Genomic DNA, 24519 nt, shown 5'->3' on the forward strand with positions numbered 1-24519 from the left:
CTTCACGTCTGAATTTAACGTCGGAATTATAGGAGCCCGTACCTTTTGAATGAATTTAAAGAAAATATATTACATCTTATTCGTAAGATGTGGAATTTAAGATTTTAGTTTAAACGAAAATAATTATACCATGTTAGTAACAAGTAGAGTTTTGTTGCATCTATTCAATGTATGAAAATATACGAAAATGTTTTGTAGTTTAAGTCATATTTTATAACGAATTGTTTATGATAAAATTCTTAACAGAGTTGAGCAATTCTTGGCAATTTCAAAGGTAATTTCACATACATTATACGTCTGTTCTATAAATTTTAAAGCAATGCGGTATGTAGATGTAATCTAACGTTTCAGTTAAATCGATATCTGTGGTAAGCTCGGAGACTTTATCTCGGCCCACGACATTCGAAGCGGGTATTTATGCTTAGAGGCGTTCCCTCAATTGATGCGAGTGCACAGGTCTATCCCTAAAGACATGTTTGAAGTTTTACATGAATTTCAAACGTGATATAATATTACTCTTTGGAATGATTGCACATTGTCCATACGGAACACTAGACACAACATATATTTTGAATGGATGTATTCCAAACGGACTCTAGTTCTGGTACACATGAATAATATAATTTGTATTCCAAGAGCTTTTTGACGAAAAAATTCCTGTAACTCATTTACACATCTGACTTAAGAGAAACACATATTTATCATGAATTTGAATAATTACGATAAAATACAACGAAATTATCTAGTTTTTTTACATTTTCAGGCGGAGGAGTTAAACGCGCTGGTGGGAGATGCGTTCCGCATGGCGTTCGCCTCGCAACTGCAGCCCTCCGCTCCGTTATGGGTATGTTGTTTATTTCAACTACCCACCATGATTTTCTGTAATTTAAATGTTCTAATGCTATTATGTGGACTAGTTATCTATATGGGAAATTCGAATAATATTGAAATATTTTGATAATAAATTATTTGTAAATCACACTCCTATGTCCTATTATAATATATTCTTTATTTCTATAAATTTATAAATCCTGTATCTATATTTTTCTGACTTTAATTATACTTTTGAAAAAGTATTGCATACCTATCTATAGATATATTTTAAGTTACAAACATATTCAGAAAGTATTTTATTGTATGAACTGCATCACAATTCCCCTCGTATTCTAACAACCTATACAAAAAGTGCCATAATTCATACCAAAAAAAGATATAATGTGAACTATTTCATCGCGAGCTACCGTAAATGCTAGTTTAATGATGACACAGTGTTATTTAATAGACGGTCTGCTATCATGTACTAATATTGGCTTACAACGCTCGCTCTGTAATCATTTTGGGTCTTTTGATTTTAATACCATGTTTTATATGCAGCTATTTCAACATGCGATGGGTTTTTTTATAGTTTATAGCTAATAGTGTTTGTGGAGGAGTTCGTGTTAGGTGAGATAGCAAGAAGTAATGTGACATGGATAAATTTATTAATATTATTTTTTACAATATTATCAAAACAATTTTGACACAATTTTAAAAGTACAATCCAATAAAAGATATGAAACGAGGAGATTGGCGCAGTGGAAAAGTCCACTTGACAGCCAAGAGTGCAAAAATATATCATTTCTGGCTACAACGGGCATTATGAAATTTAGGCTACATTTATTATAACTTGTTTTTAATTAAAAATTCAATACTTTATCTTTAAAATCACCGTATAATATAGTCACCAATCTTCTAATATTTTAATTAAGTACAAAAATAAAAATAATATCCCAGTGTCATTTCTACTCTAGCTATAATAATTCAATCGTAGCGGTGTATTTTGAAGTTTTTTACCGGATTCGTTCAATTTTTTGCGTGGGTCCGTATCCGTCACGATGTACGTGGGTTGAATTGATTTACATAACGGTTGTTTGGGTCGTGTTTATAGTCGATAAAAAGTGTAGAAACCAATATACAAGGCGTGGTAAACAATAGGTGCAAAATTGTATGAGGAATGTCCCTTGATCCCTCTCCCTGTGGTTGACTAGCTGATGCATGTGACTTTGTTCGTGTTTATGAAGATTGGTTGCAGGTTTTCGTTGGCTCCATCTATTATATTGCCCAATATGTACACCTTATAACAAAAGTAATATGTTTGTGAAAGGATCAACGTAAGGATCACTTCTTGTATGAGCGAATCTATAATTCCACATCATTACCGTATTAATACGGTAATGATGTGGAATTATATAGTTATATACTGATGTTAATAACATCAGTATACATTTGATACATTTATTTCAAATTATATTTTATCGAATAACATTTAATAAAGATTAAGTTATATTACAAACAATATTAAAATCAGTACTCGACACCGTGGAACTATTAGAATTTATTGCCTTGTGAATTGATATTTTAGGTTTTAGAACATTAATAATATTATGTTAATTCTCAGTCAAATCATTTTATATTCGTTTTATATTTGTGTGATACAAGCCAATTAGTTTTAATGAATATATTAAACACACTACTAAATACTACACTAATTTATTTCCTTCAGAAAATTTACGAGAAATTAACTGTTAACCGACTATAAATTTGAATGCACCAAAGACCTGGATTCATTCGAAAACGGTCACAACATTAATAGTGTAATAATGAAGATGCGAAAGGGATGGGTATATGGGTACCATTGAGATAGAAAGGGAAAGGTGATATTAGGGACAGATTTAATTATTGTGGTATTTCTCTTTAGAAAGTATTCGTGAATGGCGAGTACTTAAAACTCGATGTATATTTTTAATTCGTTGGGTCGGTGACTTTTAAAGGGCAACGAGAAATAGGATACTGTGTGATCTGTTTTGGTGGAAATAATTATGATTGACGGTAAATGTCACAATACTACAAAACACAATAAAATGATGTGTGCAATGGGCTTTAAATAAAAATATAATGTCATCAACTCACAGATCACACTGTACATTCTGAAAACTCTACGACAGATTTTTTTTGTACTGTAGATATCTTTATCTTAAGGTAACCTAACTGAACTTATTTATGGACTGTTTATAGAGAAGTAAGTTTATGTTTCCTGCCATAGAGATTCTAATTGGAAACTAATCGACTCATCAAAAACTACACGTCTGAGATTACAGCGGACAATCTCTGATAGGCCCGAGTTGATTATCGTTCAAACAAATTAATTACCTAAGTCTAAACATTTTCTACCATTCTTGCAACTCATAAAAGACCCTAAGTATATCAGACGCTACCCAAAATTGAAGGGCTAATGTAAAATGCGTGTTAATTTTAATAATTACTCGCTGAGGTCGGATTTACCCCCGTAATGAAACGCAAACGACCTCTGCTTGTCATTTGAATTATGTATCATTTGAGCGAGACATGCGAGAGCTCAGAGTTGGAACCATCTTAGGTCATAATTATGCAAATAAAAAGGACATAATTATGTGCTCACACCACAGAATAAATAACGTAGCCACATCCTTTTGGAGAAGAAGACACGAAGGCAATGCACTATCGATTAATTTTATCTATGGGCAAGTTAGTGATCAAGCCTCAGTACTTTGATCAGTATCTTTCGAATTTATCGGTGCTCTAACCACCCCAACCCACCATAGAGTATTCATACTAGTATATCCATAGCACCACACATTCTTAGGTTGATGAAAGATTAATTTCATGCAAAAAATGACATTCTGAATTTATTTCATCAAACGATTCGTCAACAACCAGGAATGAAGCTCGCAATTCTTGATGCTTCAGAGAGCACGGTCGTGATTCAAAAAACTATATAAAACATTTCAAAGTAAAGTTCATATCGACCAAACGGAATTTCCATTTCGAAGTTGAATACAAAAAAACGCAGTTGATGTTAAAAATAAATTCGCTGTCTACAGCAGACCCATATTTCACGAGTTCTTTCGTGATAGAAAACAATTTTAACATTTAGAACCCGCCTTAAACAATTAAGTCGAACTATTTTCATATTACATTGATATTTTTAGGAAGGTGACTAGGGTTGCCAATTTTCTTTTTGTACAGATTGAGCGATACACTAAAGAATTTCAATTGCAATCGTCGCCTATTCTCCAATTATTTACTGTAGGCATTTCTATGATGACCTATTTTTACTTTAGTTTTGATTTGTTAGTTGTAAACTGCAAGTGTTGTATTTATACAACATTTGCAGTTTACGATTCGCACAAGCAATCATAATTTATGCACATGACGACATTACAATTAGTTAAACGAAATTGTAAAATATCCTAAAATATGTGGGATATTACATTTATTTATTTTATTATTGGTAATCTATACTTCTATACTAATATTATAAAGAGGAAAGGTTTGTATGTAGGTATGTATGTATGTATGGTTTTCACGCATAAACTACTGGACCGATTTTGATGAAATTTGGCACAGATAATCTTTAGACCCTGAGAAAGAACATACCTTTTATTGCGAAATATGTACCACGGGCGAAGCCGGGGCGGACCGCTAGTCTAATAATAAAAGAAATAAACCTTTTAGAGTTGGAATCAGAAGTCCTGTGCTATAAATATAACAAGGGAAAATAAATAAGTTATAAAAAAACATCGATTCTGACAACCCTATCGCTAGAAAGGTCTCTACAAAGTCAGGGGTGAGGCCGTCGTGCCAAGTGCTACTAAGCCCGGAACAAAATAACCCCGATAAACGCCCCAGCGATCGCTCGCCCCAAAACAATTGATTTTAAGCCTTGGATTGCGAGCTTTAATGAAAAATCTAAAGGATATATTTTTGAGGCTTAATTCTTCATAGTGTAAAAGGTCTCGTAATAATATAATTTAGATTAAAAGATTTCGTCCACGGGAATAGTCTTTTGCTTTATAATATTTTGCAAAATGTACAGTTTCCACAATATTCTAAAACCAAGCAAGATTATTTCTTTCAGTCTTTCGCATTTTCTACCATATTACAAAGATTTAAGAATATCCTCTCAACAAAATAGCAAATGTAAGATTTAGTACAAACTTTTGTGAAGTAAACGGTCGGCGCTTATTTGCTGACTGAAAACGTGTCGTGCGCGTGACGGGTCCGTCCCGAACACTCGATACCGGTTCAATATCCAAGTATTTGTATCTATTTGTTGAGAATTGTATAGCTTTTAACCTCTTTCAGAGTGGAAACTATAATCGGATTGTTATTGTCGTTTATAGTTTTTAGGAATAAAAATGATCACCTAACTAGATATCATGTATGTTTATAGGGCAAACGGGTGTTTAATTTGATACAATACTGCATTAGAAGATAAATAGAGAACCAACTTATCAAGCTGCTAAGCGGTTGCAAAGTAACAACCCTTTGCTATTCGGTAAAAATATAGCCAATTATTTTTTTCTATTGATTTCTATATTTAAACTAGAAGTGTGACAAATGTCCCTGTCTATCTTGAAATCCATCACAGACACATCTGCCGTTCGTTGTAATTTTATCTTAATTCGCAACAATCGAGTCGGGTCTGTACTCCGTCCCAATAAAATGCTCTTACTTGATAGAAATCGCATCGTGTCCGTGACGGCCCCGCTCCGATACCGCTCCAATATTCCTGATTGAGACCATTGTGATAAAATGTTTCGGCGACGGGTTTCCTTTCAAACGATTTTCGTTATTTCAGCAGATTCGAACAAGATAAAGTAAACTTGTATTCTACGTATGTAGAAATGTTACTTGAGAAAATGTTACCGTTGTTATAATATAAACAAAGACCTTCTTGCTTCTGCTATTATTTCGATAATCTCAAAAACAACTAAAGGAATGTTCTATTGTTATAATATTTCTATTGTTCAATTCTTCCTGTCTTAGTTTTCAGTTTGCACTTAGATAAATTAATCCTACTTAATATAATTTGTTAGTAAATAATCAAAGCTTCCTCTGAATCCTTGGTTTTGCTTTATATTTAAATTTCAAATACATTGATCAAAATTAATCTTGTAGGGAATTTTATTGCTAAAATTCTTTCCGGCGAAAACACTTTAATCCCGCGATCTAGATACAAGTTCACTCCAGATTAAAGCGGGCAAGTTGAACGGGTAACAAAAGATAATATGAATATTTAATGGGGCAAGTGTCGCAACTCGCAACCCGCAGCTTCCCGCCGCGCGCCGCGCGCCGGGGCCCACCGGGGCCATACCTCACGTGTTATATCTGCGATGCATTTAACGTACGCTCCCGTGCGCTATTTTGTTTTGGAATTTTTGAAACCCCACGGGTTTTACTGTACAGGTCACGTAATTGTCGATTGTAATATTTATGCTGCTTTTGAATATACACGGTTATCGATTTTATCGCAATGTGGTGGGTATAATTGACCGACTTCAAAAAAGGAGGAGCTATGTTCCACTTTATGTATTTAATTGGCATATTTACTTGCTTCGTTCTGAATCAACCGAAAAGCTTCCTTTCTACAGAGACTAGTGTTATTAATTAATTAATTGTTATTATTGTGCTACGTAGTACGTCGCGGAGTATAATATTTTATTTTATGGTAATTACTAATTAGTAATTACTAATTGGTAGTACCTAGATATGTCATACAATATAACTTTCAGGTTAACTCAATAGGTATAATATTCACTATAGTACCAAAGGATAAGACAGGTAGAAATAAAATGAATGTAATAATTTAAAATCCATAAACAATTTCATATTCCAGACCATAAAATATTATTGTAACAAACTGTTTCAAAACAGCGAAGTTATTTTTATAAATCGTAATAATTTGTTTGTATCGTTGGATGTCGTGTCCCGTCACGCGACGCGGCTAGTCGAAGATATAAGACGACTGGATAGCCTTCATTATTAAAGGTAGGTAGGTACCTATTTTATTTAATGAAGGTGAAGTCGCGATATTACATAATTAACTTTAGATCGTATATCAGTGTGTTAAACATTAATAAGAGTTTGTTGTTATAAGTATCTAACAACAAAGTACACGCAATATCATCAAGTAAAATAATCGTAATTCTGTATGAACTATGATCTACAAATATCGTAAGATTGCATTTAGCTAAAATATTTATGTTAGTAATAGCCGGTTATTAATTATCATGCTCTTCTATTCTTATTTTCAATCTAAAAGAATCATCAAAAAATTACTTTTATATAGCATTGTGGCTCCCAGCACTGTTTATAACTTGCGGTATCTGGACAGAGCTAAGTCTGTGGAGACAGACAAATAAATTACCGGAAAAAGTTTACAAGCCAAATTCACGGTGACAAAGAGTTGGTGTCGGTGTGTCATGTTATTTACAATTCGATACTTTGATCCGGTGTTATAGTGGACATGTATGATCTACTACCAGATGCAGTTTTGTATATTTATAAACATCACACTATGACGAGGCAAACAATGTTTGTTGGAAGTGGATATTTTCAGTTACGAATAGGTATGTATTTGTAAACATGCAAAAGATTATTTTCTATCACAAATCAACAAAATATAACAAAGATATCATATATCATGGTATTGTGTTATTTTATAAAATTGATAAGCTTAAACACGTGTCTACGCATTTGATAAACATTAAAATGCCTTCTTGGTGGTTGCAAGTATGAAGATATCTCATTTAATCCGGGTTCAAACCATGTGTTAGTAGAATATTAGAAAATGTGTACTCGGCGTAAAATCTTAATAGATAAGAACGTTAATCTAGCTAACAAGCTACTCAAAACTACAATAGTTATCTATGAAATTACTGAAAATATAAATTTTTTTTTGCTTATCGGACAAAAATTTCCTTATTTTTTTAACTAGGATAAGTAAAACTATAACAATATAGGGTAAACTATAATGCATAAATAGTGTTGTAAAAGCAGCTAGTGTGAGCGCGCAATGGCTACATTCCTCGGTCGGAATGTGAACCGACGACGTCTTGAACAAAAGCGCTGACATAACTTATCGTATTATATTCAATGGGGAATTTCATACAGTATCAAACTATCGTGGACTGCCTTTTATGTGTTTCCTTTTACCTTGCTCGTGTCATTGTAATAATTATGATTTAGGTTTTCCTTACTTGTTTTTTTACGAAAAAAGTATAAAACAGCTACAGACTGATCAAATTTATTGTATCTACATTCTACAACCATTTCGATGACTTATAATTTAATCGATGTACCTAATAAAAAAGTAGGGGCTACAACTATGTCTATTATTATTGTTAAAAGTATCAATACGACCGTTTCAGAGTAAGGAGCTAAGCGGGGGTTCGTGCCCGCGCGCTCCGGACTCGCTGCCCGGCCTCAATCACCACTATCCTCATTGTTTAGACAGGTAACACACCTTTCTATTGTTTTTATAAAATAATTATGGTGTTTAAAAATAATAGTTATAAAAAAAACATATATTAAACAGATTATATTTTTATTAAATACATATGCATTTATGTGCTATGTCCATAATATTTGTTATGTACCCATTATACATAACAAAATCAATTACCACACAAAATTGCAAAGCCAACTCCCAACCCTCCCAATTGGCAACAGATCGGGCACGCAATGCGACATAGCGCACGCGAAGCTGGAGGGCTCCGCGAGCTCGGCGAGCGAGGCCAGCGAGCCCAGCCCCAGCTCGTCCGAGGACTGGAACTCGCCCGCCGAGCTCAGCTGCTACCGCCGGCTCGGCGACCGCGACCAGCGGTAATAACAAACAAAAAAAAATCTAAAAAAAAGCAAAAAACATTTTTTTTTTAAAAACTAAAAATGTCAAAGACGCTTTTAAGCTTTGTTGCAATGATATTTTTATATTGCAGTAATGTACAGCTTTAGCTTTTAGGCAGTCACATAATATGCGTCTTTTTTCATGAAAATGCATATGAATTCCAGTGTGGAGCGTGCAGAGCGCGAGCGGCCACCGCTGATGAAGCGGCTGGCGCTGGGGCTGAGCGGCGCGCTGCTGCAGCCCTCCGACGACGACGCCACGCCGCTCGTCGCCGACACGCCCTCCACGTGAGCACACACACACACACACACACACCGCCGCTGATGAAGCGGCTGGCGCTGGGGCTGAGCGGCGCGCTGCTGCAGCCCTCCGACGACGACGCCACGCCGCTCGTCGCCGACACGCCCTCCACGTGAGCACACACACACACACACACACACACACACACACACACACACCGCCGCTGATGAAGCGGCTGGCGCTGGGGCTGAGCGGCGCGCTGCTGCAGCCCTCCGACGACGACGCCACGCCGCTCGTCGCCGACACGCCCTCCACGTGAGCACACACACACACACACACACACACACACACACACACACACCGCCGCTGATGAAGCGGCTGGCGCTGGGGCTGAGCGGCGCGCTGCTGCAGCCCTCCGACGACGACGCCACGCCGCTCGTCGCCGACACGCCCTCCACGTGAGCACACACACACACACACACACACCGCCGCTGATGAAGCGGCTGGCGCTGGGGCTGAGCGGCGCGCTGCTGCAGCCCTCCGACGACGACGCCACGCCGCTCGTCGCCGACACGCCCTCCACGTGAGCACACACACACACACACACACACACACACACACACACACACCGCCGCTGATGAAGCGGCTGGCGCTGGGGCTGAGCGGCGCGCTGCTGCAGCCCTCCGACGACGACGCCACGCCGCTCGTCGCCGACACGCCCTCCACGTGAGCACACACACACACCACTTAATACGTATATTCATGTATGCTCACCTATACGCACGCAAGCATGCACGGTTTATAGTATATGTGCGCATTAACTCGCATATGCACATTTACAACATACTTTTATCCATGCTTGTACACTCGCTTAAACATGCACCATAGTATAATTAAGACTAAATTGAAATAACGCGTTCTTAATGACCACCATGGAAGAGTGGATATAATATTTACATGCAAGTTGGATGAATAAACAAAGGTATTATGTCATTTGTTGTTGATTAAGTATTCTTACCATTGGCTCGTGTTAATTGTATATTCTTTTAGCAATTTGTAAGTTTATTAGTAACTCGTTAGTATAAGTATTAGTAGTATTAATTTAATATATATATATATATATATATGTATAACATCTATAGTTTAAGTCGGTAGCGCATTAGGTTAATCCTGTAATGGTATTTGATATGTGTGATTAAATAAATAAAATTATGTTTGAATATATTTTTTTATAGAATTTAAATGCTTTTTTTATTATCGCTTCGGTAAAGCACAAGACGCGGAGTCGAATTCCGTCTCGTGATCGCATTTTTCTATTGTTTAAAATGTTGTTTTCAATAATAACAATATACGTGTACATGCAGGCCGACGAACGCGCCCTTGTGCCTGTCGGGCGGCTACATCAACGAGGCGAGCGAGCGGGCCCGCCAGCCGCTACACGAGTTCGACAACAGGCACAAACACATCACTAACGGGTTCGTTACATATTACACTTATTTTTAACTAGCGCAGCGGTCCGCCCCGGCTTCGCCTGTGGTACATATTTCGCAATAAAAGGTAGCCTATGTTCTTTCTCAGGGTCTAAAGATTATCTGTGCCAAATTTCATCAAAATCGGTCCAGTAGTTTATGCGTGAAAACCATACATACATACAAACCTTTCCTCTTTATAATATTAGTATAGATAATAACTAAATGTAATTGTATTTTTGTATTTTAATAGTAAGATTGCATATCTACAATGAGTGACGAGACTCACGATCACGCGTTAAAATTGTTTTCCAATAATGGTTTAATAGTTTTTGAATGTTACTGCTACGAAATAAAGGGTGATAATTTCAATCAATTTTTTATACCTGTTAAAGTTGTTCGTACGTCGATTACTAGTATGGGGATATTGCCGCGCTTCGCCATTATAATACATGTAGCTTTTAAATTTCTGCGATGACCACTCTAGAACTTTGCATGAAGTTTAAGCGACCAGCAAATCTATCTATTTGATCATCTTAAAAAAATAAAAATATGCTCAGTTTGTAAAAAATGACTAAGAAAAATATAAAATATATTTTTCTTAGGAATATAAAAATAAATTCAAAATTAAAAATATGATGTTAAAAAGATTATTTAAGTAATGTAGTTTATTTTCATTCATCAATTTATTTTAAAATTCCTTTTCTTAAACTGTTAATTGCATTCAAAGTCGCACATGCTTCGCGCTTACAGCTGACATCTTCAAAGACCTATTTTGAAAACTAACCTTCTAAATAACATTTCGTATACATACCGAGGATATATACAAGTGTAACATACTGAAATATAACGGAGATCTGAAACCTGACCCTGAAATCTGTGACCGCTTCGCGTGAAATGCCCCACATATATTATAGCATATTCTACCATTTCGAAAAACAGTTACTTAATTATTTATTTAATTTGAAAAGTCAAATGCAAAAGTGCACAATGTACAATTTCATAAAGATGTTCGCCATAAAATAATCTTTTGAAAAATATTCCAAATCAAATCAAATCAAATCTGTTTATTTGCTCGTATATGGTCATACAAAGGTTAATATACAATATTCCAGTCGGCCATCTGGCGGCAGTGTAGCGGCATCATCGTCATCAGGCGAGTCTTCGTGCGGGGCTTCACGGGACTCGCGGGATTCACGGGATTCACGGGATTCGCGGGACTCGGGGAATAATAACTTGCGGCCGCTTGAACCAGAGCTGAAGAATGCGCCCTGGTTCCAACAGGGTATACCTAGAGAGGTTAGTGGGAGTATGTGTGTGTAACCAGTGCTAATTTGTGAACACACAGTTTGTAATAATAATAAAAAATAATTTGATTTGAATATGATGAGTTTACAAATTAAATTGTGAGTATGTTTAGGTATGTGAATGTGCCTATGTATGTCTATGTATGTGAATGTGCCTAGAACAAAGTAACTATTTAGTATTCTTTAGAAGTGGTTTGTTTTAAAGTGAAACTCATCAAATATGTCTTTGTGTGTTACGATATTGCACTTATAATTCAAGTAATACGGCAAAGTGCAAAGGAATAACTTTTGATCAGTAAAAAATCTAAGATGAAATCCTAAAATTGTAAAATATCATCATTAGAGCCCCGCTTTGATTTGCTTGATTTTCTAATTTGCTTACGACATCGATAAATGTGCATATATATCAATGTGTATGGTTTTTGTCGTTGGATACATAATTATTTATTTATAATATGCGCGTGCTTAGATCGCGCTGGAGGTGCTGTCGGCGGCGGCGCCGGGCGCGTTCCTGGTGCGCGGCAGCACCACGCAGGCGGGCTGCCTGGCGCTGTCGCTGCGCGTGCCGACCCACTTCGCGCCCTCCGGCATCGCGCACTACCTCATACTCGCCACGCCCAAGGGCTACAAGATCAAGGTGTGCATTGTGTTCCTGGTACCTGACGCCATGGCTCCGTGTATAACTCATCTGTCTGCAAGTGTATATAACTTCAGAGCATGTGTCCGCGTATAACTGGTATGTCAGCAGCTGTATATAACTACAGAGCATGTCTCCGCGTATAACTGGTATGTCAGCAGCTGTATTTAACTACAGAGCATGTCTCCGCGTATAACTGATCTGTCTGCAGGTGTATATAACTACAGAGCATGTCTCCGCGTGTAACTGGTATGTCAAGAGCTGTATTTAACTACAGAGCATGTCTCCGCGTATAACTGATCTGTCTGCAGGTGTGTATAACTTTAGAGCATGTCTCCGCGTATAACTCATCTATCTGCAAGTGTTTATAACTTCAGAGCATGTGTCCGCGTATAACTCATCTGTCTGCAAGTGTATATAACTTCAGAGCATGTCTCGGCGTATAACTGGTATGTCAGCAGCTGTATATAACTACAGAGCATGTCTCCGCGTATAACTGGTATGTCAGCAGCTGTATATAACTACAGAGCATGTCTCCTCGTATAACTGGTATGTCAGCAGCTGTATATAACTACAGAGCATGTCTTCGTGTATAACTCATTGGTTTGCAGGTGTATATAACTTCAGAGCATGTCTCCGCGTATAACTCATATGTCTGCAGGTGTATATAACTACAGAGCATGTCTTCGTGTATAACTCATCGGTCTGCAGGTGTATATAACTTCAGAGCATGTCTCCGCGTATAACTCATCTGTCTGCAGGTGTATATAACTACAGAGCATGTCTTCGTGTATAACTCATCGGTCTGCAGGTGTATATAACTTCAGAGCATGTCTCCGCGTATAACTCATCTGTCTGCAGGTGTATATAACTACAGAGCATGTCTTCGTGTATAACTCATCGGGCTGCAGGTGTATATAACTTCAGAGCATGTCTCCGCGTATAACTCATCTGTCTGCAGGTGTATATAACTACAGAGCATGTCTTCGTGTATAACTCATCGGTCTGCAGGTATATATAACTTCAGAGCATGTCTCCGCGTATAACTCATCAGTCAGTAGCTGTATATTACTACAGAGCATATCTTCGTGTATAACTGGTATGTCAGCAGCTGTATATTACTACAGAGCATGTCTTCGTGTATAACTCATCGGTCTGCAGGTGTATATAACTTCAGAGCATGTCTCCGCGTATAACTCATCTGTCTGCAGGTGTATATAACTACAGAGCATGTCTTCGTGTATAACTCATCGGTCTGCAGGTGTATATAACTACAGAGCATGTCTTCGTGTATAACTCATCGGTCTGCAGGTGTATATAACTTCAGAGCATATCTTCGTGTATAACTCATCTGTCTGCAGGTGTATATCACTACAGAGCATGTCTTCGTGTATAACTCATCGGTCTGCAGGTGTATATAACTTCAGAGCATGTCTCCGCGTATAACTCATCTGTCTGCAGGTGTATATAACTACAGAGCATGTCTTCGTGCATAACTCATCGGTCTGCAGGTGTATATAACTTCAGAGCATGTCTCCGCGTATAACTCATCTGTCTGCAGGTGTATATAACTACAGAGCATGTCTTCGTGTATAACTCATCGGTCTGCAGGTATATATAACTTCAGAGCATGTCTCCGCGTATAACTCATCTGTCAGTAGCTGTATATTACTACAGAGCATATCTTCGTGTATAACTGGTATGTCAGCAGCTGTATATTACTACAGAGCATGTCTTCGTGTATAACTCATCGGTCTGCAGGTGTATATAACTTCAGAGCATGTCTCCGCGTATAACTCATCTGTCTGCAGGTGTATATAACTACAGAGCATGTCTTCGTGTATAACTCATCGGTCTGCAGGTGTATATAACTACAGAGCATGTCTTCGTGTATAACTTATCGGTCTGCAGGTGTATATAACTTCAGAGCATATCTTCGTGTATAACTCATCTGTCTGCAGGTGTATATCACTACAGAGCATGTCTTCGTGTATAACTCATCGGTCTGCGGGTGTATATAACTTCAGAGCATGTCTCCGCGTATAACTCATCTGTCTGCAGGTGTATATAACTACAGAGCATGTCTTCGTGTATAACTCATCGGTCTGCAGGTGTATATAACTTCAGAGCATATCTTCGTGTATAACTCATCTGTCTGCAGGTGTATATCACTACAGAGCATGTCTTCGTGTATAACTCATCGGTCTGCAGGTGTATATAACTTCAGAGCATGTCTCCGCGTATAACTCATCTGTCTGCAGGTGTATATAACTACAGAGCATGTCTTCGTGTATAACTCATCGGTCTGCAGGTGTATATAACTTCAGAGCATGTCTCCGCGTATAACTCATCTGTCTGCAGGTGTATATAACTACAGAGCATATCTTCGTGTATAACTCATCGGTCTGCAGGTATATATAACTTCAGAGCATGTCTCCGCGTATAACTCATCTGTCAGTAGCTGTATATTACTACAGAGCATATCTTCGTGTATAACTGGTATGTCAGCAGCTGTATATTACTACAGAGCATGTCTTCGTGTATAACTCATCGGTCTGCAGGTGTATATAACTTCAGAGCATGTCTCCGCGTATAACTCATCTGTCTGCAGGTGTATATAACTACAGAGCATGTCTTCGTGTATAACTCATCGGGCTGCAGGTGTATATAACTTCAGAGCATGTCTCCGCGTATAACTCATCTGTCTGCAGGTGTATATAACTACAGAGCATGTCTTCGTGTATAACTCATCGGTCTGCAGGTATATATAACTTCAGAGCATGTCTCCGCGTATAACTCATCAGTCAGTAGCTGTATATTACTACAGAGCATATCTTCGTGTATAACTGGTATGTCAGCAGCTGTATATTACTACAGAGCATGTCTTCGTGTATAACTCATCGGTCTGCAGGTGTATATAACTTCAGAGCATGTCTCCGCGTATAACTCATCTGTCTGCAGGTGTATATAACTACAGAGCATGTCTTCGTGTATAACTCATCGATCTGCAGGTGTATATAACTACAGAGCATGTCTTCGTGTATAACTCATCGGTCTGCAGGTGTAAATAACTTCAGAGCATATCTTCGTGTATAACTCATCTGTCTGCAGGTGTATATCACTACAGAGCATGTCTTCGTGTATAACTCATCGGTCTGCAGGTGTATATAACTTCAGAGCATGTCTCCGCGTATAACTCATCTGTCTGCAGGTGTATATAACTACAGAGCATGTCTTCGTGTATAACTCATCGGTCTGCAGGTGTATATAACTTCAGAGCATGTCTCCGCGTATAACTCATCTGTCTGCAGGTGTATATAACTACAGAGCATGTCTTCGTGTATAACTCATCGGTCTGCAGGTATATATAACTTCAGAGCATGTCTCCGCGTATAACTCATCTGTCAGTAGCTGTATATTACTACAGAGCATATCTTCGTGTATAACTGGTATGTCAGCAGCTGTATATTACTACAGAGCATGTCTTCGTGTATAACTCATCGGTCTGCAGGTGTATATAACTTCAGAGCATGTCTCCGCGTATAACTCATCTGTCTGCAGGTGTATATAACTACAGAGCATGTCTTCGTGTATAACTCATCGGTCTGCAGGTGTATATAACTTCAGAGCATGTCTCCGCGTATAACTCATCTGTCTGCAGGTGTATATAACTACAGAGCATGTCTTCGTGTATAACTCATCGGTCTGCAGGTATATATAACTTCAGAGCATGTCTCCGCGTATAACTCATCAGTCAGTAGCTGTATATTACTACAGAGCATATCTTCGTGTATAACTGGTATGTCAGCAGCTGTATATTACTACAGAGCATGTCTTCGTGTATAACTCATCGGTCTGCAGGTGTATATAACTTCAGAGCATGTCTCCGCGTATAACTCATCTGTCTGCAGGTGTATATAACTACAGAGCATGTCTTCGTGTATAACTCATCGGTCTGCAGGTGTATATAACTACAGAGCATGTCTTCGTGTATAACTTATCGGTCTGCAGGTGTATATAACTTCAGAGCATATCTTCGTGTATAACTCATCTGTCTGCAGGTGTATATCACTACAGAGCATGTCTTCGTGTATAACTCATCGGTCTGCAGGTGTATATAACTTCAGAGCATGTCTCCGCGTATAACTCATCTGTCTGCAGGTGGATATAACTACAGAGCATGTCTTCGTGTATAACTCATCGATCTGCAGGTGTATATAACTTCAGAGCATGTCTCCGCGTATAACTCATCTGTCTGCAGGTGTATATAACTACAGAGCATGTCTTCGTGTATAACTCATCGGTCTGCAGGTATATATAACTTCAGAGCATGTCTCCGCGTATAACTCATCTGTCAGTAGCTGTATATTACTACAGAGCATATCTTCGTGTATAACTGGTATGTCAGCAGCTGTATATTACTACAGAGCATGTCTTCATGTATAACTCATCGGTCTGCAGGTGTATATAATTTCAGAGCATGTCTCCGCGTATAACTCATCTGTCTCCAGGTGTATATAACTACAGAGCATGTCTTCGTGTATAACTCATCGGTCTGCAGGTGTATATAACTTCAGAGCATGTCTCCGCGTATAACTCATCTGTCTGCAGGTGTATATAACTACAGAGCATGTCTTCGTGTATAACTCATCGGGCTGCAGGTGTATATAACTTCAGAGCATGTCTCTGCGTATAACTCATCTGTCTGCAGGTGTATATAACTACAGAGCATGTCTTCGTGTATAACTCATCGGGCTGCAGGTGTATATAACTTCAGAGCATGTCTCTGCGTATAACTCATCTGTCTGCAGGTGTATATAACTACAGAGCATGTCTTCGTGTATAACTCATCGGTCTGCAGGTGTATATAACTTCAGAGCATGTCTCCGCGTATAACTCATCTGTCTGCAGGTGTATATAACTACAGAGCATGTCTTCGTGTATAACTCATCGGTCTGCAGGTGTATATAACTTCAGAGCATGTCTCCGCGTATAACTCATCTGTCTGCAGGTGTATATAACTACAGAGCATGTCTTCGTGTATAACTCATCGGGCTGCAGGTGTATATAACTTCAGAGCATGTCTCCGCGTATAACTCATCTGTCAGTAGCTGTATATTACTACAGAGCATATCTTCGTGTATAACTGGTATGTCAGCAGCTGTATATTACTACAGAGCATGTCTTCGTGTATAACTCATCGGTCTGCAGGTGTATATAACTTCAGAGCATGTCTCCGCGTATAACTCATCTGTCTGCAGGTGTATATAACTACAGAGCATGTCTCCGCGTATAACTCATCTGTCTGCAGGTGTATATAACTACAGAGCATGTCTTCGTGTATAACTCATCGGTCTGCAGGTATATATAACTTCAGAGCATGTCTCCGCGTATAAATCATCAGTCAGTAGCTGTATATTACTACAGAGCATATCTTCGTGTATAACTGGTATGTCAGCAGCTGTATATTACTACAGAGCATGTCTTCGTGTATAACTCATCGGTCTGCAGGTGTATATAACTTCAGAGCATGTCTCCGCGTATAACTCATCTGTCTGCAGGTGTATATATCTACAGAGCATGTCTTCGTGTATAACTCATCGGTCTGCAGGTGTATATAACTACAGAGCATGTCTTCGTGTATAACTCATCGTTCTGCAGGTGTATATTACTTCAGAGCATATCTTCGTGTATAACTCATCTGTCTGCAGGTGTATATCACTACAGAGCATGTCTTCGTGTATAACTCATCGGTCTGCAGGTGTATATAACTTCAGAGCATGTCTCCGCGTATAACTCATCTGTCTGCAGGTGTATATAACTACAGAGCATGTCTTCGTGTATAACTCATTGGTTTGCAGGTGTATATAACTTCAGAGCATGTCTCCGCGTATAACTCATATGTCTGCAGGTGTATATAACTACAGAGCATGTCTTCGTGTATAACTCATCGGTCTGCAGGTATATATAACTTCAGAGCATGTCTCCGCGTATAACTCATCTGTCTGCAGGTGTATATAACTACAGAGCATGTCTTCGTGTATAACTCATCGGTCTGCAGGTATATATAACTTCAGAGCATGTCTCCGCGTATAACTCATCTGTCTGCAGGTGTATATAACTACAGAGCATGTCTTCGTGTATAACTCATCGGTCTGCAGGTATATATAACTTCAGAGCATGTCTCCGCGTATAACTCATCTGTCAGTAGCTGTATATTACTACAGAGCATATCTTCGTGTATAACTGGTATGTCAGCAGCTGTATATTACTACAGAGCATGTCTTCGTGTATAACTCATCGGTCTGCAGGTGTATATAACTTCAGAGCATGTCTCCGCGTATAACTCATCTGTCTGCAGGTGTATATAACTACAGAGCATGTCTTCGTGTATAACTCATCGGTCTGCAGGTATATATAACTTCAGAGCATGTCTCCGCGTATAACTCATCTGTCAGTAGCTGTATATTACTACAGAGCATATCTTCGTGTATAACTGGTATGTCAGCAGCTGTATATTACTACAGAGCATGTCTTCGTGTATAACTCATCGGTCTGCAGGTGTATATAACTTCAGAGCATGTCTCCGCGTATAACTCATCTGTCTGCAGGTGTATATAACTACAGAGCATGTCTTCGTGTATAACTCATCGGTCTGCAGGTGTATATAACTTCAGAGCATGTCTCCGCGTATAACTCATCTGTCTGCAGGTGTATATAACTACAGAGCATGTCTTCGTGTATAACTCATCGGTCTGCAGGTATATATAACTTCAGAGCATGTCTCCGCGTATAACTCATCAGTCAGTAGCTGTATATTACTACAGAGCATATCTTCGTGTATAACTGGTATGTCAGCAGCTGTATATTACTACAGAGCATGTCTTCGTGTATAACTCATCGGTCTGCAGGTGTATATAACTTCAGAGCATGTCTCCGCGTATAACTCATCTGTCTGCAGGTGTATATAACTACAGAGCATGTCTTCGTGTATAACTCATCGGTCTGCAGGTGTATATAACTACAGAGCATGTCTTCGTGTATAACTTATCGGTCTGCAGGTGTATATAACTTCAGAGCATATCTTCGTGTATAACTCATCTGTCTGCAGGTGTATATCACTACAGAGCATGTCTTCGTGTATAACTCATCGGTCTGCAGGTGTATATAACTTCAGAGCATGTCTCCGCGTATAACTCATCTGTCTGCAGGTGGATATAACTACAGAGCATGTCTTCGTGTATAACTCATCGATCTGCAGGTGTATATAACTTCAGAGCATGTCTCCGCGTATAACTCATCTGTCTGCAGGTGTATATAACTACAGAGCATGTCTTCGTGTATAACTCATCGGTCTGCAGGTATATATAACTTCAGAGCATGTCTCCGCGTATAACTCATCTGTCAGTAGCTGTATATTACTACAGAGCATATCTTCGTGTATAACTGGTATGTCAGCAGCTGTATATTACTACAGAGCATGTCTTCGTGTATAACTCATCGGTCTGCAGGTGTATATAACTTCAGAGCATGTCTCCGCGTATAACTCATCTGTCTCCAGGTGTATATAACTACAGAGCATGTCTTCGTGTATAACTCATCGGTCTGCAGGTGTATATAACTTCAGAGCATGTCTCCGCGTATAACTCATCTGTCTGCAGGTGTATATAACTACAGAGCATGTCTTCGTGTATAACTCATCGGGCTGCAGGTGTATATAACTTCAGAGCATGTCTCTGCGTATAACTCATCTGTCTGCAGGTGTATATAACTACAGAGCATGTCTTCGTGTATAACTCATCGGGCTGCAGGTGTATATAACTTCAGAGCATGTCTCTGCGTATAACTCATCTGTCTGCAGGTGTATATAACTACAGAGCATGTCTTCGTGTATAACTCATCGGTCTGCAGGTGTATATAACTTCAGAGCATGTCTCCGCGTATAACTCATCTGTCTGCAGGTGTATATAACTACAGAGCATGTCTTCGTGTATAACTCATCGGTCTGCAGGTGTATATAACTTCAGAGCATGTCTCCGCGTATAACTCATCTGTCTGCAGGTGTATATAACTACAGAGCATGTCTTCGTGTATAACTCATCGGGCTGCAGGTGTATATAACTTCAGAGCATGTCTCCGCGTATAACTCATCTGTCAGTAGCTGTATATTACTACAGAGCATATCTTCGTGTATAACTGGTATGTCAGCAGCTGTATATTACTACAGAGCATGTCTTCGTGTATAACTCATCGGTCTGCAGGTGTATATAACTTCAGAGCATGTCTCCGCGTATAACTCATCTGTCTGCAGGTGTATATAACTACAGAGCATGTCTCCGCGTATAACTCATCTGTCTGCAGGTGTATATAACTACAGAGCATGTCTTCGTGTATAACTCATCGGTCTGCAGGTATATATAACTTCAGAGCATGTCTCCGCGTATAAATCATCAGTCAGTAGCTGTATATTACTACAGAGCATATCTTCGTGTATAACTGGTATGTCAGCAGCTGTATATTACTACAGAGCATGTCTTCGTGTATAACTCATCGGTCTGCAGGTGTATATAACTTCAGAGCATGTCTCCGCGTATAACTCATCTGTCTGCAGGTGTATATATCTACAGAGCATGTCTTCGTGTATAACTCATCGGTCTGCAGGTGTATATAACTACAGAGCATGTCTTCGTGTATAACTCATCGGTCTGCAGGTGTATATTACTTCAGAGCATATCTTCGTGTATAACTCATCTGTCTGCAGGTGTATATCACTACAGAGCATGTCTTCGTGTATAACTCATCGGTCTGCAGGTGTATATAACTTCAGAGCATGTCTCCGCGTATAACTCATCTGTCTGCAGGTGTATATAACTACAGAGCATGTCTTCGTGTATAACTCATTGGTTTGCAGGTGTATATAACTTCAGAGCATGTCTCCGCGTATAACTCATATGTCTGCAGGTGTATATAACTACAGAGCATGTCTTCGTGTATAACTCATCGGTCTGCAGGTATATATAACTTCAGAGCATGTCTCCGCGTATAACTCATCTGTCTGCAGGTGTATATAACTACAGAGCATGTCTTCGTGTATAACTCATCGGTCTGCAGGTATATATAACTTCAGAGCATGTCTCCGCGTATAACTCATCTGTCTGCAGGTGTATATAACTACAGAGCATGTCTTCGTGTATAACTCATCGGTCTGCAGGTATATATAACTTCAGAGCATGTCTCCGCGTATAACTCATCTGTCAGTAGCTGTATATTACTACAGAGCATATCTTCGTGTATAACTGGTATGTCAGCAGCTGTATATTACTACAGAGCATGTCTTCGTGTATAACTCATCGGTCTGCAGGTGTATATAACTTCAGAGCATGTCTCCGCGTATAACTCATCTGTCAGTAGCTGTATATTACTACAGAGCATATCTTCGTGTATAACTGGTATGTCAGCAGCTGTATATTACTACAGAGCATGTCTTCGTGTATAACTCATCGGTCTGCAGGTGTATATAACTTCAGAGCATGTCTCCGCGTATAACTCATCTGTCTGCAGGTGTATATAACTACAGAGCATGTCTTCGTGTATAACTCATCGGTCTGCAGGTTTATATAACTTCAGAGCATGTCTCCGCGTATAACTCATCTGTCTGCAGGTGTATATAACTACAGAGCATGTCTTCGTGTATAACTCATCGGTCTGCAGGTATATATAACTTCAGAGCATGTCTCCGCGTATAACTCATCTGTCAGTAGCTGTATATTACTACAGAGCATATCTTCGTGTATAACTGGTATGTCAGCAGCTGTATATTACTACAGAGCATGTCTTCGTGTATAACTCATCGGTCTGCAGGTGTATATAACTACAGAGCATGTCTTCGTGTATAACTCATCGGTCTGCAGGTGTATATAACTACAGAGCATGTCTTCGTGTATAACTCATCGGTCTGCAGGTGTATATAACTTCAGAGCATATCTTCGTGTATAACTCATCTGTCTGCAGGTGTATATCACTACAGAGCATGTCTTCGTGTATAACTCATCGGTCTGCAGGTGTATATAACTTCAGAGCATGTCACCGTGTATAACTCATCTGTCTGCAGGTGTATATAACTACAGAGCATGTCTTCGTGTATAACTCATCGATCTGCAGGTGTATATAACTTCAGAGCATGTCTCCGCGTATAACTCATCTGTCTGCAGGTGTATATAACTACAGAGCATGTCTTCGTGTATAACTCATCGGTCTGCAGGTATATATAACTTCAGAGCATGTCTCCGCGTATAACTCATCTGTCAGTAGCTGTATATTACTACAGAGCATATCTTCGTGTATAACTGGTATGTCAGCAGCTGTATATTACTACAGAGCATGTCTTCGTGTATAACTCATCGCTCTGCAGGTGTATATAACTTCAGAGCATGTCTCCGCGTATAACTCATCTGTCTGCAGGTGTATATAACTACAGAGCATGTCTTCGTGTATAACTCATCGGTCTGCAGGTGTATATAACTTCAGAGCATGTCTCCGCGTATAACTCATCTGTCTGCAGGTATATATAACTTCAGAGCATGTCTCCGCGTATAACTCATCAGTCAGTAGCTGTATATTACTACAGAGCATATCTTCGTGTATAACTGGTATGTCAGCAGCTGTATATTACTACAGAGCATGTCTTCGTGTATAACTCATCGGTCTGCAGGTGTATATAACTTCAGAGCATGTCTCCGCGTATAACTCATCTGTCTGCAGGTGTATATAACTACAGAGCATGTCTTCGTGTATAACTCATCGGTCTGCAGGTGTATATAACTACAGAGCATGTCTTCGTGTATAACTCATCGGTCTGCAGGTGTATATAACTTCAGAGCATATCTTCGTGTATAACTCATCTGTCTGCAGGTGTATATCACTACAGAGCATGTCTTCGTGTATAACTCATCGGTCTGCAGGTGTATATAACTTCAGAGCATGTCTCCGCGTATAACTCATCTGTCTGCAGGTGTATATAACTACAGAGCATGTCTTCGTGTATAACTCATCGGTCTGCAGGTGTATATAACTTCAGAGCATGTCTCCGCGTATAACTCATCTGTCTGCAGGTGTATATAACTACAGAGCATGTCTTCGTGTATAACTCATCGGTCTGCAGGTATATATAACTTCAGAGCATGTCTCCGCGTATAACTCATCTGTCAGTAGCTGTATATTACTACAGAGCATATCTTCGTGTATAACTGGTATGTCAGCAGCTGTATATTACTACAGAGCATGTCTTCGTGTATAACTCATCGGTCTGCATGTGTATATAACTTCAGAGAATGTCTCCGCGTATAACTCATCTGTCTGCAGGTGTATATAACTACAGAGCATGTCTTCGTGTATAACTCATCGGTCTGCAGGTGTATATAACTTCAGAGCATGTCTCCGCGTATAACTCATCTGTCTGCAGGTGTATATAACTACAGAGCATGTCTTCGTGTATAACTCATCGGTCTGCAGGTATATATAACTTCAGAGCATGTCTCCGCGTATAACTCATCTGTCAGTAGCTGTATATTACTACAGAGCATATCTTCGTGTATAACTGGTATGTCAGCAGCTGTATATTACTACAGAGCATGTCTTCGTGTATAACTCATCGGTCTGCAGGTGTATATAACTTCAGAGCATGTCTCCGCGTATAACTCATCTGTCTGCAGGTGTATATAACTACAGAGCATGTCTTCGTGTATAACTCATCGGTCTGCAGGTGTATATAACTACAGAGCATGTCTTCGTGTATAACTCATCGGTCTGTAGGTGTATATAACTTCAGAGCATATCTTCGTGTATAACTCATCTGTCTGCAGGTGTATATCACTACAGAGCATGTCTTCGTGTATAACTCATCGGTCTGCAGGTGTATATAACTTCAGAGCATGTCTCCGCGTATAACTCATCTGTCTGCAGGTGTATATAACTACAGAGCATGTCTTCGTGTATAACTCATCGGTCTGCAGGTGTATATAACTTCAGAGCATGTCTCCGCGTATAACTCATCTGTCTGCAGGTGTATATAACTACAGAGCATGTCTTCGTGTATAACTCATCGGTCTGCAGGTGTATATAACTTCAGAGCATGTCTCCGCGTATAACTCATCTGTCTGC

General features: G+C 39.2%; 1 protein-coding gene across 1 annotated transcript in view; it reads left to right on the top strand.

The window, feature by feature from the left end:
• LOC149484979 (uncharacterized) overlaps positions 1 to 24519 on the top strand; it is a 93744-nt gene that overhangs the window by 65343 nt on the left and 3882 nt on the right. The window contains exons 5-11 of the mRNA XM_089699714.1: positions 764 to 844; positions 8232 to 8317; positions 8533 to 8685; positions 8872 to 8994; positions 10312 to 10422; positions 11532 to 11715; positions 12193 to 12360. Of these exons, the coding sequence (XP_089555840.1) occupies positions 764 to 844; positions 8232 to 8317; positions 8533 to 8685; positions 8872 to 8994; positions 10312 to 10422; positions 11532 to 11715; positions 12193 to 12360 (906 nt within the window). The remainder of the gene's footprint in view (positions 1 to 763; positions 845 to 8231; positions 8318 to 8532; positions 8686 to 8871; positions 8995 to 10311; positions 10423 to 11531; positions 11716 to 12192; positions 12361 to 24519) is intronic.

Source organism: Colias philodice, chromosome 10 (genome assembly GCF_061535455.1).
Source record: "Colias philodice isolate Cphi_HAF_F1 chromosome 10, ilColPhil1 Martin Lab GWU primary, whole genome shotgun sequence".
Taxonomy (NCBI): Eukaryota; Metazoa; Arthropoda; class Insecta; order Lepidoptera; family Pieridae; genus Colias; species Colias philodice.